General features: G+C 38.3%; 2 protein-coding genes across 5 annotated transcripts in view; one reads left to right on the top strand and one right to left on the bottom strand.

Moving 5' to 3' along the window:
- Nucleotides 1-1,692: 1,692 nt before the first annotated feature.
- LOC145486006 (NAD-dependent protein deacetylase sirtuin-2-like) lies at nt 1,693-11,963 on the bottom strand. 3 transcript variants are annotated; one of them, XM_081464699.1, is made up of 15 exons: nt 11,825-11,951; nt 10,989-11,066; nt 9,719-9,862; nt 8,785-8,933; nt 8,586-8,642; nt 7,938-8,006; nt 7,633-7,756; nt 6,916-6,975; nt 6,395-6,450; nt 5,504-5,580; nt 5,050-5,104; nt 4,620-4,687; nt 3,736-3,802; nt 3,209-3,290; nt 1,693-2,679 (listed from the first exon to the last, which is right to left on the bottom strand). In XM_081464699.1, the coding sequence occupies exons 1-15, from the start codon at nt 11,838-11,840 to the stop codon at nt 2,600-2,602; spliced, it is 1,182 nt and encodes a 393-aa protein (XP_081320825.1). In that variant the 5' UTR covers nt 11,841-11,951; the 3' UTR covers nt 1,693-2,599. The 3 variants fall into 3 exon arrangements, with proteins under 3 accessions (XP_081320825.1, XP_081320826.1, XP_081320827.1); XM_081464700.1 differs by having other exon boundaries at nt 10,989-11,051; XM_081464701.1 differs by lacking the exons at nt 1,693-2,679; nt 3,209-3,290; nt 3,736-3,802 and adding an exon at nt 3,814-4,561 and having other exon boundaries at nt 4,595-4,687; nt 11,825-11,963.
- Nucleotides 11,964-12,033: 70 nt separating this feature from the next.
- Nucleotides 12,034-17,164, top strand: part of LOC145486003 (uncharacterized) — a 45,472-nt gene continuing 40,341 nt past the window's right edge. For both annotated transcript variants that reach the window (XM_081464696.1, XM_081464695.1), the window contains exons 1-6: nt 12,034-12,139; nt 12,502-12,591; nt 13,490-13,652; nt 13,946-14,056; nt 14,793-15,530; nt 15,975-17,065. In XM_081464696.1, the coding sequence (XP_081320822.1) occupies nt 12,512-12,591; nt 13,490-13,652; nt 13,946-14,056; nt 14,793-15,530; nt 15,975-17,065 (2,183 nt within the window). In that variant the 5' untranslated portion in view covers nt 12,034-12,139; nt 12,502-12,511. The remainder of the gene's footprint in view (nt 12,140-12,501; nt 12,592-13,489; nt 13,653-13,945; nt 14,057-14,792; nt 15,531-15,974; nt 17,066-17,164) is intronic.

Genomic DNA, 17,164 nt, shown 5'->3' with positions numbered 1-17,164 from the left:
TCAATTTCTTCAACATTATAATTTTAATAAAACAAATTGTCAGTCAATAAAATTTAGTGGTCAGTACACTGACGCATATTGCATTGATCTAATTGGCGACTCTGCAGATACGCCACAAACATATAGTGTAAACAAAAAATTGTTAGTGCGATAAAAATAGTTTGCCCATCACCAAAACAGTGATTATTACCAGAAAAATTGTAAAATAGCGCTTACACTACACGGCAAATTATTTGTCCTCGCATATCGAGTGTCTTGGACATAGCCTTTCATTAATCAAATAGTTTTTACAGTTGTTGTTGTAAATTTAATTCAGTATTAAATTTCATCAGGAGCCATAATCGGGGACGGAGACCGTAAGTCTCGGGATTCGCGCGTACCTATGATATGGGACAATTTTTCTATTTTTAGAACAAATTGCGCCATCCTGACGTCATATATCCGCGAGGATTCACGCACATGTCAGGGGCTCTCGCGTGGATGTTGTCACGTTGCGTGATCAAATGGTGAGAGTTAGAGATTCTCTTGCGTATTTTTCACAGCGATGGCAGGGAATAAGGCAGGGAATATGAACCAGGGCGCTTATATGTACTTTAATGCTCTGAGCTAACGGAAAAGGTGGGTTTTTCAGGGTCGAAAACAAGACTTCAATCTCGCGCTGGGAATGAATAATAAGATCTGCTCACGCTAGTTGTAAGCTCACGCGTATGCTTAAGAATATAGCAAGAAAACTCTCTACTCTGGTATCGAGTTAATTTGTGAGTTTCTCAGACAATGTTTAATCATAACCAAAACCTGTTTTGATGGTTTCTAATTGTCTCTGCTTGTTTAGTGAGTTTGCAAAGGTTTTTGAAAGGAAAGTCTGACGCGTACAATTAGCTCATTTGCATAGTGCAGCTCGTGCACTTTCAAGTCCGAGTCAGTGTTTTCAATTGTCAACAAATCTTGACAAAGATTTCTTTCGTTATCTTTTGTGTTGAGATGCTGCAACAAATTTCACGAATGCAAAAAAGGCTACTAACATCATGTGTGTTTCTTCAACATAAGCATAGTGAAGTTTTACACTGCGAAAATGAAAATAGACAAGGAGTTTTTATAACTCGATCAACAAAATCGAAATCGTTATTCCAAGTTGATTAAAGAAAGCGTCATCGTAACTTTGCTGATTGTTTCTGCTTTATTCACATATTTTGAGCTTAGCTTTTAATATGTTCTCAAACATTTAGCAGTCTTAAACATATTTAAAAACTATAGAGCTATTGTTTGAGTTCAATGTACGCTTTCACACGAAAGTGCGGCGGAAGCACAATTTGTCATGTTTACTGACTGTACAAAACACGCATCGGCGGGCGCTCTCATTCATCGACAACAGAGAATTTACTGGATTTTTACACGAATAAAACTCAGCAGTATCTACGGACGTAAAGTTATTAAGCCTCGATGAAACATCAAGCGTTGCTTACAATTCAAGCGAAACTCAAACTAGCAATTATTTTGTTTTACTTTTCGGTCGCGATAGACTGACAAATTCCTCGCAAGCGTGTGGCAAGAGGAGCTATGAAACTATGAAGTCCTGAAGCTCTGCTATATCTAAATATATCCAGCTAGTTTTTTGCTGTGTAATGGAAAAGCTGTTAATCTTCAACATATGTGAAATTTAAAGTGGAGTAATGTACAGGTCGATATATAAAGGTCGATAAAAACACAACTTAAATTAACTACAACAATCACCCTAGCAGTTTTTGGGAGATTCCAAGAGCAGTAAAAAGTTCCATTTACAAAAAAATCCGGTAATTTTAGTTGGGATGTAAATGAAACAGGATTTGTTGACTCAATCCAATGGATAATTTAAGGCAGATATAAAACTTCTGAAAAAGAAGTTCCTTATTCCAGCGGGTTTGGCCGTTCCGAATTGAAATTCGTGTTGAGGCCCCATTAGTGGGGGGAGGGGGCCGGGGAGGAAGAGGTTTGAGTATCCCACACCCCAAAAACGCAACTGAGGGACTATATGTCAACACTAACATAATGTGAGTCGCTTAACTTTCGCGTCATGTTACGTTAGCGACACTGGTTGTTCGCGTCACTTTAATTTCGCGCTTTTTTTACATCGCGAAATTAACGTGTCGCGAAAATTTCATGTAATAAGATAGTTCCAGGTGTTTCGGTTTTCGCGGCTTCACGCCTTAACCACATCTTCAGGGAAACTTTAAATCTAACACATTGCTCCGCAACGGAATTTCCCAACCCAAACTTCTGGAAATTATTTGCAAATGGCAAACAACGGAATGGTGCACGGACCAGACGAAAACTCCTGGCCGTTATGCAGTGCTGTCCGCTGATTATAGGCAGCGGCCTGTCATAGTTTGGCTCCAGCATTTTTTTTTTTAACTTGACTACCATATTGGGAAGCCGCGTTCTTTTTTTAAAGCCTGATCGCAGGTTACTATACTCGTTGATTTAAAGCAATACTATTATTCAGCGCGTAAATCTAAGTTTTCCGCTAAGTATCATGAAGCATCATTTGTACTCGGAACAACTACACTGCCCTCCCTTAATATTCATGCACCATAACTCGCAGCCTTGGAATTTTGAAACTTTTCTAAAGGTTGGCCGAGTCCTTTTCTGGCTTTTTTGCGCCGCTGTCTTTGTCAGTGGACTTGTCAACTTCTGTTTTCTCACCTGGGACAAAAAAAAATTACTTTAGCAGAGCAAAACATAACATTCTTGTTATGCACAACTGAGATCAACATTTAAAACTGCTGCTATCTGATTATCGAAATATCGCAGCTTTTAATATCCGCACTACCAGTGCATCCGTATTACCATTTTCAATCAGGAAAAATTGAACAGAATAAGAGGCAAATATCCTCTTAGTAGTGGATCAGGAAGGGGAAAAACCTTTTTGGTGAAAAAGCATAATGAATGGAAGGCGCGAACCCCTTCCCCCACCCCCCCCCCCCCCCCCACCACCACCGAATATAAAAGTCTGAATCTATCACACCCTTTACTTTAACTAAGTTCGATGACAACTACTTTACTCAGTCACCACACAGGAAAAAGAATGGTCCGAAACCAATACGCAGGTTACAAGATTAAAATATTGTTTCATTCATGTTATCTACGAGTAGCCTCTTCAAATTTTGCACCTATTTAGAAATCTTTTCTCCAAGAACGAACTACAGCTACAAGCCGGTAAAACCACAATCACCGGTATTTTGAGATTCCTCCGCTTTAGCAGTAGCTTCGTCAATCTTTTTGTGCTCTTTCTCGACAAGCTTCAGCAGTTCGTCCTACAGGAAATAAAGAAATAAAGAAACTTTAATACACAGTGCGATGTGTAGATGATGTTACATGCTATACAACTTTCACCAACACTTTCTATCCAATTCGGCCAGTCAACGAGAATCTCATGCTACCGCAATCAACCTAACTTGTCTTCAAAACTATATGGACGAAGCCATTGTTTTGTTTGGTTCAGTAATAACTCGGAGTGGTCAAGAACTGGTGACTAGTTAAATGTCAGCTCCTACACTCTCGTCGAATTTAAACCTGCTCAAATCTTTCGGGAAAACGATAGGAACTCTCGCCACCTCACTGGAGGCACGCTCATCTCAATTGTTCGGTGATATTTATGTCGATTGAATGTTGAAGAAAGCCCTCGTTTATTTCCTACCACTCATATTCTAGATGACTTTCATTCTTGTTGATAGTTTATTTAACTTGTTAAACACACACCTTCCATCCCAGTAAGTCAGCCAAAGCCACACAGCCATCATCTGTGGTGCCTTGCCACATCACATCTCTACACAACAAATACACTCAGATCACAAATTGGAATGTTATGGCGATAAACGACTGGAAACTGCAACGGGCGCACCACGATTGTGGCGGGAAAAACCTGGAAGTTGTGCCAGGTGCGGCATGTTTATGGCGGGAAAAAAATGGGAGCTGCCAAGAGCGCGGCCGGAAGACCTTAGTTGTCAATGAGTGGAACCATTTCTCACTCTTACTCATTTTTACATGATGGTTCCTTGACACTAACTTAAAGAAGATTAAAGATATTTTAACACCACCGGGAGTATTCTTGTCCCCAGAGGCTGCGCTCCTTTTGGGGAGCACCAAGAATCGCGACCTCTGGGGAAGTCCAATTTTCTGAGCATGTGCAGAGTAATCGTTTCGTATTCTCAGCCAATCAGATTTGTCAGACTTGACCCTGAGCATGCGCAGAGCGACAGAAAGTCCGTGAATTGCGGGCTTTCGTGTTGGACTAGGCCGGAGGTCGCGATTCTTCGTGCTGACCAAAAGGAGCGCGGTCTCTGGGGACGAGAATGCACTGAGAGTTGGACTCGCAGAAAATTTGATTCAGAATTCACTCACTTATACCCACTATACCCACTATACCAGCTACAAGGACCCGAATTTTTTAACCTTACATACTAAAGCCAGCAAAACCTTGGACGTGGCATTACTACGGCGGGAAATAAGCGTTGCGCTGCATTCCAGCCATTGCAGCATGCCACCAGATATGCGACAGTTTTCCAGCCTTTTGATTGGGTGTAGCCTACATGTCACAGTGTAAAATAAAACAACAAACAAACATGTATCTTTGCATACACAACCTGTAATTGTCCTCGTTATCGAATTTGAATCCACTCCTGCCGCCCATTAACAACGTGAAGAAGTCAGCCTGGAAAGAAAAAAACAAGACTGGTTCCATAAAAGAGATCAAAATTAGAACAGTTACATTTACAGATACAAGATTTGAAGAAAAAAAAAATGACAATTTTGGTTAAATTTGAAAAGCACAAATAAAGTACTATTTCCAGATGTTTTTGTTCTCACTGATGCTCTGTCACAGATCTATGTTCAAATTCTTGGTTCAGGGCATATTTTTGTAGTAGTATTAGTGTCGTTCTACTGTAATACGCAGCCCCATATACATGGAATGGTGTTGAGTTATTTAGCTTTCAGAAGAATAATTGAACTGCCTCTCCAAAGTACTCAGCAGAAATGTAAAAAAAATTGTTGAAATTTGAAAATCACTCTCACCTGATGTCCACATTTCTCTTTATTTATTAACAATCTTGGAGTTGTCTCTGAAACTCTAAATAAATTTAGCGAAGTAAACAATGCTTTATTAGATATGCCAATTAAGATTACTAAAAAATAAGATTATTGTAATTTGATTTAATTCATTACATTGTTTGAGGACACTTTGAAATCAATCAAACTTGTAATGCAATCAATGCAGCACTGGATGTACTGAGATTTGTGCAAAAAATAAACATGCTGATGACGGAGCTTTTACAGAAATCTGCAACGTGTGGGCAATGTAATCGATTTGTATTTTTGAGCACAGATAGCTGCAAGCTAATCAGTGTTGCACTTAACATAGATCTCTGAGAAGCTAGATCTTCATAACTTTGCTAAGTTGTTAGAACACAATGTCAAAGAGAAGTGTCTCGTTACTCACAGACAGCTAAATGCTTTATCTGATCCTTACCTGTCAACTAGGGAAGCAAAAGGTTGCACTACAAGAGAAGTACCCATCACGATCAGCAGATCACACTTGGGCATATCCTATGAAAGCAGGGAACAGAGACTTTCAAGAATAAGAGATATCAATGAATCCTATGTTTTGCATGATTAAAATTTAATATGTAATTAAAATTGGTATGAAAGGGGTATGAGGACATCCAAACAGTGGGTCTATTAGCAATGGGTTTTTAATACAAAAAATAAAAATAAAACTATGTCATTTTTATTTACCCACGAAACACGTAAATGAAGACCCATGATTATAATTTGGAGCGTCGGTTTTTGTATAAGGTAGGAAATCAGAGAACCCACAGAAAAGTCCATGGATTATGGATGAAAACAAAGAAGAAACCCAACTCACTTATGATGCCTGGAATTCAGTATTTGAGCAAGCTGTCACCACTGCATCACCCCTGCTCTCAGTTGTACATGTGTATAAGATCATTGTATTTGGGATCATTAACAGATTGTATGAGCAACTTCCGTACACATTTTGTTTTAAGGGTGTAAATTACTGATTTTGGTACCATTTGGTGCGTTCAACACAAAACACACTTGAAGACAAAATGAAGAAAAATACAGTCATTTTCGTTTCAAGTGGTATCTTTGACGGTTCAAATAAAGCTTGAGTCAGGCCCAGCTATGCAGATTGGTCTCCTTTAGGGGCTACATACAAATTTTCTGACCAGCATCCCTGACCTTTTCACATGGGTGTCCTCCCAGGTTAGTTAACTTACTTACTCTTTGTATCACAGGATACTGGGAGCTTTCAAAATTTGACCACAGGTCTCATATGTTGGGAATCAGACAAACATGAATAAAACAATAATTTTAGTGACAAAAAATGTGCTATTACCTGAGGAACACGTTTGTGAAAGACATGTGGCAGGGATTCACCAAAGAACACTATGTCTGTATAAAGAAATGAAGATTTAAATGTGATAAGCAGCTGCTAGTGAAAGAATAATCTTAATTGAAGGTCTTAAATACCTGGTGGGATTTCAAATGATATAATTACATGTAAGATAACAGAGCTTGTGCTGTCAGACATTTGCTTTTGTTTTTTGTTTCAATGGATAATGTATAATTTTATTTCTTTAATTATTTATAATTTTTAATTAATTACTTTTTATTTTGATTAATTTATTATCATTACTTTTATTTTTAGATTATTTCATTTTTTGTGCCACGCACTGGCATCAGCATGCTCAACTTCCGCTGCTCTGTCACATTCGGTCTTTGTTTCTCTCCGAGTTTGGGGGAGGAGCACAGGCTCGTTTCCTGAACAGTGGCTGGAAATCGAGCCTATGGCATCAGTCACTCTCAGAATCTGCCATGCATATGCAACAAATTAATTTTAATTTCACATTTCCTAACCTGGTTTAACGACTCCTTCACAGTCAGGACACCTAGGAACCTTGTCTGCAAATACTTCATCTGAAACAAAAAAACTAAACAATGATCTTCTAAGGAAACATTACGAAAAACTAATAAAAACAAAATGAAAAAAAAAAAAAAAAACTTGGCTAGTTAGTAAACAAGAACATCTGTTTGGCACAAAATGTGCACTTGACATTGTACTGAGATTTTTTGTTGCTAGAAGATGACAGTTTTCAGAGAGTGAAAATTGAGGAAAACTGTGATCTTCAATCCTGAATGGACATTGTCAAATATTTGCGTCCGTATTTGACATTTATAAAGTCAAAATAAAGGGTTTTGTGTTAAACATCAAAATAATTTTGTCAGCATTCAAAAATAGTGCAACTCTATTCGTACAACATACCAATGTTAGTAACAATTCGGAGAGGATGACAACTAAAAGACTTATGACAATACAAAATTTGTGTTAATGGCTTTAACAATGGCCAGCTATAGAAAGCATTGCAGACATATACAGGGAAGGGGTAGGGGTGGTGAGGGAAGAAGGGGAACGAATGCTTCTCTCCCCTCTTCCACCCCTCCTACTTCCATCCCTACCCTCCCCCATCCTGTCCTCAGTTTTATGACTGGTATGCAGACTAGCTATAGAAGGTTACTTGCATTTGATTAGAGACAATTGATTGTAATTAAACATAATTTATTAATTTTTTATACCTTTAACCCATTCATGTGTGTACTCTTTCCTACAATCTACGCAGTGTGCTGTATGAAATGAGCCATGTGCCTCAACAAGTTTCTCTTCCGGAATGCCAGCAACACGTTCAAGAGTGTCAATATTCTAAAAAGCAATCATGTTTCATAGTGTAGCATAATCACTTCACAACATGTAGTACACATACATGTACTTATAGCCATAATTAATTCTCTTGGAATCTCAATACATGATTACAATTTATTATTACAATATGTACATAATATAAGGTATTATTTAGCTTTCAATAAAACATCAGCCATCTTACCTGAGTGTAATTGCGCAGTAGCAACCCTTTTTCATGTAATAACTGGATAAAATAGTGTGTAATTGTGGGCTGAAGGTTAAACAAAAATATGACATTACTTCAATTCAATTTTTTCTATTAAATTTTATATAAATAATAAAAATAAGTAACACGAAAAATTAATGGTCGAAAACAGAATCTTAGAATTGCAATTACGGTACTTACAATAAATTATAGAATGATCTACCTCATGGTATATACCTAGACTAACTCTTTCTGAGTGAAAGGCCCAGAAAAAAGTTCTGGAGGATGTTTGAAAGTTTTCTGGAGACAATGTGAGAATTTCCCAAAACGAATTGTTTAGCCAAACATTAACTTTTGTTGGCAGTAAAACTGTAATTTTACATCAAACAGGTGCACTCTCTCATTGTAAGCCTAAGGTACATGTACCTTCGTTTCTTCTCTCGCAATCAGTCAAGCTGGTACATGTACATGTATGTGTCATGTGTCAGTTAAGGTTGTAATATAGCCCAAATTTTTCAGCTAAGGGTGAGAGGTCTGTAGGCAATTGAGCGGAGTGTAAGATCTACTAACATTTTCAACCCACAGGCATTAGAGTTGGAGGTACATGTATATATCTGTATCAGATGTAACCAACATTATACTTACTTTGAACTGTCCAGGATAAAGCTCTTTAGCTAATGCAAAGAATGGTTCTGGGTTTGACTATTAATTGAATAAGACAACAGATTGTCAAGTTTAACTAACATACAAAAGTCATGTAGTTTATCATAATCAATAATTGTTAAGAAATTAAAGTTAAAAAAAAGACTATCACGGACAACAGCTTAATATACATGCAGCTTACCCTGAAGAAACCTATCTCAAATACTGCCTGGGGATGGGGTAAGTCATATTTTTGCAAGTTGTCATAAAGTCCAGTGCCTGGAGATCTGAAGTCTGGAATTCCCGCTGCAGTTGAAATGCCTGCCCCAGTCATGACAATGATATTTTTACCTGGTGACAGATAAATATCAATCAAAGCAGACATGAATATCAGGGTCAGAAAGTGACACAGTCCATTTGCAGTTGAGTTTTTAACTAACTGAACAGTGTTAGTATATCAAGCAATCACACCGAGTTTGAAAATGGGTGAGAGGAGGGAGACTGTTATCCATATAATATAATTTTATTTTAAATAATAATTTAAATAATTTAATTATTTAAAGTTAAAAATATATCAATAAATGTATACCACAGTTGATAGTCAAGAGTCATTTTCCAAGTGATGACCTTCAAACGGTGATTAGCTTCACACTTCTTTTGCAGAAAAAAATTTGTGAGTTTAACAAAACCATTTTTGAGAGGAAGAATTCATAACTTTGACAGTATAGATCGCAAATTTATTGATACCGCCACAGGCCAAACATAACAATTCATGCATCACACCCTATAATAATTATTAATAATACTATTAATATCAAATCTCCTTAATCCCCCTTTGAAATTTGATGTGCTGATCAAAGGCCTCTAATCAAAAGAGATGGGTAGAGTATCAGATGATTCTCAAATAAGGGATGAAAACAGCAAATAACATGTGAAGGTGAATTAATCAACATGACACGAGTGTGGGACAAAGAAAAATTCTGAGTCCCCGACAGGAATTGAACCCATGACCTCCCGAACACCGGGCGGGCGCTCTATAACATGGTATGAAGTGAGATGTCAGAGAGAAGATCCAGGGTACAAACTTGTCTTGATGTCAAATACAAGGTGAAATTTAACTTACAAAGTATACTCACAATGTCCTTCTTTGATATATTTTCCAACTCCTTCAAATGTCACTTCCTCTAATAACTGTTCTGGTTTTTCCTTTTCTGGCAAAGCCTCATCACTGGATGGCGGTTTAAACTTGGCCAGTAATTTTTCCAGAAAACTCACTGAGGCTAAATTTGAATGAAAACATTTTACAGTTTCTATGTTAGATTTGCTGTGGCTAGATTAGCACCACTAGCAAAGTGCTTTGGACAAAATGAAAAAATAATAATTAAAAAATGATCTCTGCAGTGTACACAGGGCAAGGTTTGAGTCTGGCTGCTGTATTATGATGATACCAGGAAACTCTGGATGAAGATAGATGACATTAATTTTGGGCTCACATGCATTCTGGCAACTGCCTAGACATAACATATCATTTTATCAGGAAATATTAGTTAATTTTAAACTCTCATGCTTCACCTCGGTCAAGCTGTATAACCTGTGTGTGAGTGTTTGCTGGTGGGGGAGGAAGGGTGAATGGAGAGATAAGGAAGAACTGGGAGGGATGTGTCTAAGAATACCTACATGTACAAACATTCATTTTTTGTACGTGATTACTTGGCATGAATTTTGGCATGGAGAGAAACAGGGATTATCCTAGGTTATGAGACAGTACTGGATGGGTCACATGCTTGATAGAGTCTTCTACTAGGCCTGCAATACCAGAATTTGTAATAACGTTTTTTTTAGCATGTACATGTACATGTAGTCACTAAAAGTGCTACTCTCTCCTTATTGGATGCTAGCCCTCATCTAGTTACTACCCAGAAGCATTTTGTTAAATGTGTATAGCAAAAGTACCATCAGTGAGGGTTAAATGTCTTGCCTAAGAATACAATAATCACAGGCAGGGTTCTTAAAGAGACTAAAATAAGATTTTCACAGTTAATCTGATATCCTGTACTGGCTGACCATCTACCTGTCATTATTTTCTTCACCACGAAGTATAGTTTTTACTGTTGGCAGGAAAGACAGAGAAAAAAGATGGAGGAAGATAGTGTGCAACGTGACATGGAGGGAAACTATTGCATGAGATGCAAGAATAGTGTATGTGCTGTAGAAGTAGACCTTAAGTTGTTAGATATACACTAATCAAAATAGAGGGACATTCTCTCATATTTGCTGTTCTTTTAACATGATGGTACTAACTGCATGAATAGTGTTCACTAGACAAGTGGATGATCAGTAGATGATCTACTGCTTATGCACTTATTTAAAATAAAAGTTACATGTATCTCTTATTTTGTCACTTACAGTCCTCCTCCTGCTTGTCTTCTTCTCCTCCTGTGGCTCCATCACTTTGTTCACCTGTTTTTTCTGATGGAGGTTTACCTACAGTTAACAAAATGTTTATTAGGTTTATTTCAGACTAAAAATTATGCTTCACTGAGATTGGCTTAGTGCAGGCAAATTTGTCACAAATTTTTTGTTAGCCCTGCTGTGTAGATCAATACAAGCTTATTCACTATTTGATCAGTCATACCTTCAAGAGTCCTTTATTGTACTCATGTTCGTTTGATTACCAAAACTAATACTGACAATTATTATAATTCTTTTGATTAAAATATGTCTATCTCATTTTAAGGTGGATTGAGCTGTAACGTTCAATAACATAATTTGTAGGCTGTTTGTGCCCAAAAGGCACCCTGATTGTGTCATGTTCAGTACTCACCTAATAAAGCTTATTCATGAACAAGCTTCAGTTCAATCAATATAGTGCAGACCTCCAATGGAATTAAGCTTTTAAAATTTGAGCTTGGATTAATTATCTTGTTAAAAGACCCGGCGTTTTGATAATTGTGATGGACCAGCTGGGGCCCATTTCTTGAAAGTCTAGCAAGTTACCGCTCCCGAACAGCTGTTTTTGTTTGCCGTGTTTACATTCAAGATTTAGATATTAATATTTTTGAAATTAAAACAACAAAAAGATCAGGAAACGAAACAGAATGGACTGGTTTTCTTTAAGCTAAAACCCGCACAGCTGTTCCTAATTTTAATAGGTCTTAAATTGTAGGTCCGTAAAAGTTACCAGGACTTTCGAGGAAAGGGCCCCGTGTGATTCAAAAATAAATCATAAAATAAGCGTTCACCTTCATTAGAAGACATCTCGAGCCTCAGGGTTAATGGAAACTTTTTTTCAACAACTTTCGAACACTACGTGCATCACTAGTGTAGGTTAAAAACTTCACGGTTTTTCCTCAGGCTGCTTTCAACAAGGCGTTACTTCTCGCATCTACCGACCGCGTAAGAGACTGGTCAGGAACGTTTTATTTTCCATATTTGGATTCTCCTGAGATTTGGAAAAATGGCGGATGGAACTTGGAATGTTTTGTAAAGAGAGACTAGAGAAAGTCGAAGATCTTCCTGGTCGGGGGTACCAATTTGTGACGCTCAAACTTTCTTAGGTAAGGCCATTGCTTTGAGCGTTTCCAGGTTGCCTGATACATTATGATATTATTTGCGCGAATAGCGCTTGCCGGTTGGTTGGCAGTAGCAACAGCGATGGAAGCAGTTTACGTTAAGTCGGTTAAACTTAATAAGACTTATCTTATACATCATAAACTTATACGATCCAGAATTGTTGTTTTAATGTCTTACAATTGTTATACTAAATCATGAGCTATGTATGTTCTGCGTAACTCTGAATATTACGGAAGTTTTGTGGCGGGTGAAAACTTCGCGACTTCGACCGAAAAATTCTACAGCTGTTTTTTTGTTGATTTGTACATTGTATGTATAAGTTGTAATTAAGCTTTTATTTCCACAGGCCCAGTACAATGAAGGCTTCCAGTACAGCTGAAAGACCTGGTTTATTCGATGCTAATTTTGTTTCACACTTGAGTTCTGGTCAGCAAATGTAAGTACAGTAATAACGTTTACAGTACATAAATCAATTAGGAGTATGTAAGAGATTTCAGATTTAAATAAAATGCACGCACTCTTAGATTTGAGAGATGTTTCGGATACTCCATGTCCATCGTCACTTTCAGGATGTTTACAAATGTCGAAGAATAAATATACAAAAGGTGATGGAAAATTACTTATGTAACTTATAAAAACGCTTAATATATATACAGCTGTTTCGACAAAGGTTGTCCCACACAAGCATAAAAGCGAACGCGACAGTGCCGATTGATTTTATGTCAGTTATGGGTAGTAGTAGTTTGGTGTTCCTTGTTTGAGGTTAACAGTGCTTCAGGAAGAAAAAGCATTAATACACATGTTTGTGCTGTGTCCCTCTGTCAATCAAGCAACCGTTGGTCACCATTACCCATAATACCTTTTGACATTGTCGTGTGCGCTTTTACACTTTCGTAGGACAACCTTTCTTAAAGCAGCTGTATATAAAACAGGTGGTCAGCAGTCACTAGACAATTTTTTGGGGGAGCTGTTCTTCACAGTAAACAATAAAAAATACATTCTTTGTTAGCCTAATCAGGAAGATTTGCCAATAAATTTATAGTACATGATGATGCCTCTTCTTGAGCTTTCAAAAATATCTGCTGATTTCATAAATCACAAATCACCCACATTTGGCATAAATAAGTGAGAAACTAAATACTTGAAGCAGAATTATTATTTTTACTTCATTCGTGGGAAAAATGATGATTCAAGTCTCAGTGTCTTGATGAGTTTCTTATTTAACCAACTGTCACCCCTGCATTTGTTTTGGAGTAAAAATTAGTAGCTTTCTCATTTTATGGCACAACTTCTCTGTAAGACTCCTTGCTTTTCATTCACTCTTTTCTTAACAGAGGTAAACTGGAAGCAAAGAGGCTAGAAACTCAATGGAAGAAAATCTGTGATCATGAAAAAAGGAGCAAGGAAAGAAATAAAGAACTGCTCAAAGATTTTGAAAGGGTGGAACAACATGCCGCCTTGTTGGCTGTGAAAACGGAAAGGCTTAAAGCTTACAAGGTGACACTGACTTCTAGTGTGGTATTATTTTTATACGTTTTGATGGGTTTAGATTCAGAGTTAGAGTTGCAAGGGCAAGAGCCCATCTTTATGAGCAGATGTTTGCGAGCTGGAATGTACTGATCCTGTCATTTCTGATTGCAACACTGACAGTATTGTTTGTATGCCTTTTGCAATTCTGAGTTCAAGTCTAATTCCAACTGGGAAACTTACATGTATAAGAAAAAAAAAACTACAAAGTCAGTATCAATACCAGTTTTTTTTTTCTTTTGATGCAACTGTGGATTTTACAGCAACAGTATGAAAATTACATCAACAAGATGTACCCAAGATGGAAAGAGGAGCTGGAGAATCATAGATTAAGTGAACTGCAGAACAGAAATGCCTCCACTGGAAGTGTACATGTAAGTAATAAATTTTCATTAAAATGAATGCTTCACTGTGGTCTGTACATTGTAGTATACAGTGCATGTTTATTTGGCATTTATAAAATCACATTTTATTCAGTCACAAGCTGGAATATGTTATGATACTTCAGTGCTTAATACTGAACCAATTGGATGCAAGTGAATAAATTGTGCATGCATCCATCTCGTTCCCTGAGGATGCAATCCTCTTTGTCAGCACCAAGAATCGTGACCTCTGGACCTCTGGCCTGACTCATTTTCTGAGCATGTTCAGAGTATTCGTTTCAGTCTGAAAATCGCAGACTTCCAGTGTTGGATCTACCCAGAGGTTGTGATCCTTGATGCTGACCAAAAGGATCAAGGTCTCTGAGGACAAGAATGGCCCACGACCAAAACAAATCCCACAAGAAAAACATTTAGTTTCATGTTTAATACTTAACAAAATGTAGTAAACTACTGCATGTAGTCTACTGCATACACAATCAATGTTAGCTCACTTTGTTGGTTACTTGCATTCATTTGTGATCCTGTGATAGAAAAAGAATGTGTATAGACCTGGGAATGAAGATTGAACTACCAATTTTAAAGATGTATGATTGTACATGTACAGTACATCACTAAATTTATTAAGGATGACTCCTGGTAAAAAACTCTACTGACAAGTTCAAGCCATGCAATTGTCTGTAAATGCAATAGTACTGCAAGTCCAACGGAGGGTGTAATTTTCTCTCAGGCATCTGGTGCCCCACTCTTTACCTCATCGTCACCCTTGAGAGCTACTCATCTAGAACCACACTTTTCTGGAAACACCTTATTATCAAGCACACCAGCTCACCCTCTTCGCAGCTCAACAATGCACAACAGACCTCCTCCACAAACAGGCTACCCAGTCAATCAACATCACAGTTATCGGCAGGATCCTTACAGTGAGTTCTCTTACCATGATTCATCTCGCAATCGTGGCAGTAATCTGCCGCCATCTGGATATTTGGTATCTGACAGAAGGTGGCAAACCCCAGAATATTATGACTCACATAGACATTTTGACAGTAGAGTACATCAAGGTCAGTTTGCGGCAAATAGCAGGGAGCCAGAAAATGTCTATTACAGGGCCCCAGATCATTATTCTACGTCACCAGGTGGCCCGTTCTATGACAGACAACCACCTCATGGAGAAGTCCCAAGGAATGTTCCACCAGATCCTAGATATGTGCACCCTGATATTGCTCATGGACAGTCACAAGGAACAAGACCTGCAGCACCTTATGAGCCCAGGACAGAGTTACAAAGGACATTCATGACTCACAGAAACCAACCAGGACCTTATGATCAGAATGGGCAGTATGCACATTACCATGATGGAAGACAGAACGGCTACAGGGGTTATGGGAATCAGAGGCCAGATGGGTTTGAACCTCATAGAATGGAGAGAGGCATTGTGAGTGGAAGGGATGCGGCTCAAGTTGACAAGGTTTGTTTTCAGTTATAACTGCATTGCTTTTTGTTTCTTATTTTCTGTGCATTACTTTGGCTCTAAACAAAATTGCATTTCTAGTATCCTGACATTCAGAAAGTGACTAGACTCGACAACCAGCTGATGCTCTGGAAAATTAGCCCACCCTCCTTGCTAAACTCAGCTCTCGTGAGAGAGCAGCACAAATCTACATGTTGCTGAAAAAGTGACTGGCCAAGAGAGATTGATTCCAATGATGTTTACATTTGCTACTGTACATAAATGCTGGGGTGACAAACTGTAATATGTACATGTAAGGCAAAGGGAATTTAAGGTGAAGGACTCATCCTTTGAGTTTTTGTTGTCAAACTGGAAAATTTAAAAAAGGCAAAGTAAAATGTCTCTGTGTAAATTAAGTCAAACATGAAACTTACAAAGGTAATACCTGTTCTTATTCATCAGCCTTTCTTGAGTGGTTTTCCAGCAAAAGTTGTCATGAATGGTCAGGACTCAAAGCAACTGCCTCCAGAAGCCTACCACGCAAACCAACCATTTGTCCCCCCTGAAAAACCTTTGGAGAGAAGCATTCCTGTGTCAGGTTTCCCAGATCCTTCACCCTCGTCAACAGTTATTGAGACCACGATGGATATTACCAATGCTCACCATGATCATGGAATGAAAGAAGATAAATCTCTTACGACGCCAACGACGTCCGAAGCCATTCCAAACGTGGCGGTAGTGAAACCAGCAAAGGAAAACGTAGTGAAACAGCAAAGTTTGCCAAGTGAGGAAATAACTGAGTTGTCAGAAAAAGCCCGAAAGCTTGGCTTAGAGCCTGTAAAGTCAGTAGGGATTCCACAAGACGGAAACCAGCAGAATACAGAAATTGATTCAGTGGATGGAAAAGATGAGGAACCGAAGGATAAAGTGTCACTGACGCTTCAACAGGCAAATAAATTGGGAGAGCAGAGTGATGAAGATGATGAGGAAAGCTTGGATTTAAGTGACCTTAGTCTTCCAGATGGGAACAAAGAAGGGCTGCCTTTTATTCCTTCACAGGAAGAACCAGTTAGGCATGAGGACAAACAGGAAAAAGTGAATGCATCTCGTGGGAATTCAGAACTCTCCGGTGGTATCAGTAATCCTGTTGTTGTACCTAACGCTACAAAGAGTGTCACTGAAGACATTAGTGAGGATATCCCAGAATCTGTGGCTTTGGATGGTGATGAGGATTTAAATGATGTTCCTGTCCACGATGAAGGCGAAGAGACACTCACAAGCGGTGGTGAAAAAGGCGCAGAACAACCCAAGGAGTTTGAAGTTAGCAAAGATGTAAATGATGAAAGGGGAAAGGATACAAACGAGGTGCTAGCCAAAGATGAAATGGAGACATCTTTACCGAAGACAGAAGAAAAGAGATCACCATCAGTGAGTGTGGATGGTTTCTTGTGTCTTCTGCAAGCCGTTGATGCTGATGTGGAGGTGTCGTTCAGCCCGGAGACACTGTATCATTCCCCTCGCTGCAGTTCAGATATGCGTGAGGAGATAATTAGGTAAGTCAGTCAAAAGAATTGAGAACCGATTTGAAATTTGCTTCTATAAACTTTGCTTTCACATCTCACAACTTACATGGAAAGAGTAACATGTAGCTA

The sequence above is a fragment of the Orbicella franksi genome, chromosome 4 (genome assembly GCF_964199315.1).
Source record: "Orbicella franksi chromosome 4, jaOrbFran1.1, whole genome shotgun sequence".
Classification (NCBI taxonomy): domain Eukaryota; kingdom Metazoa; phylum Cnidaria; class Anthozoa; order Scleractinia; family Merulinidae; genus Orbicella; species Orbicella franksi.
The sequence above is the reverse complement of the archived record's forward strand: the minus strand, read 5'-3'. Positions and strand labels throughout refer to the sequence as shown.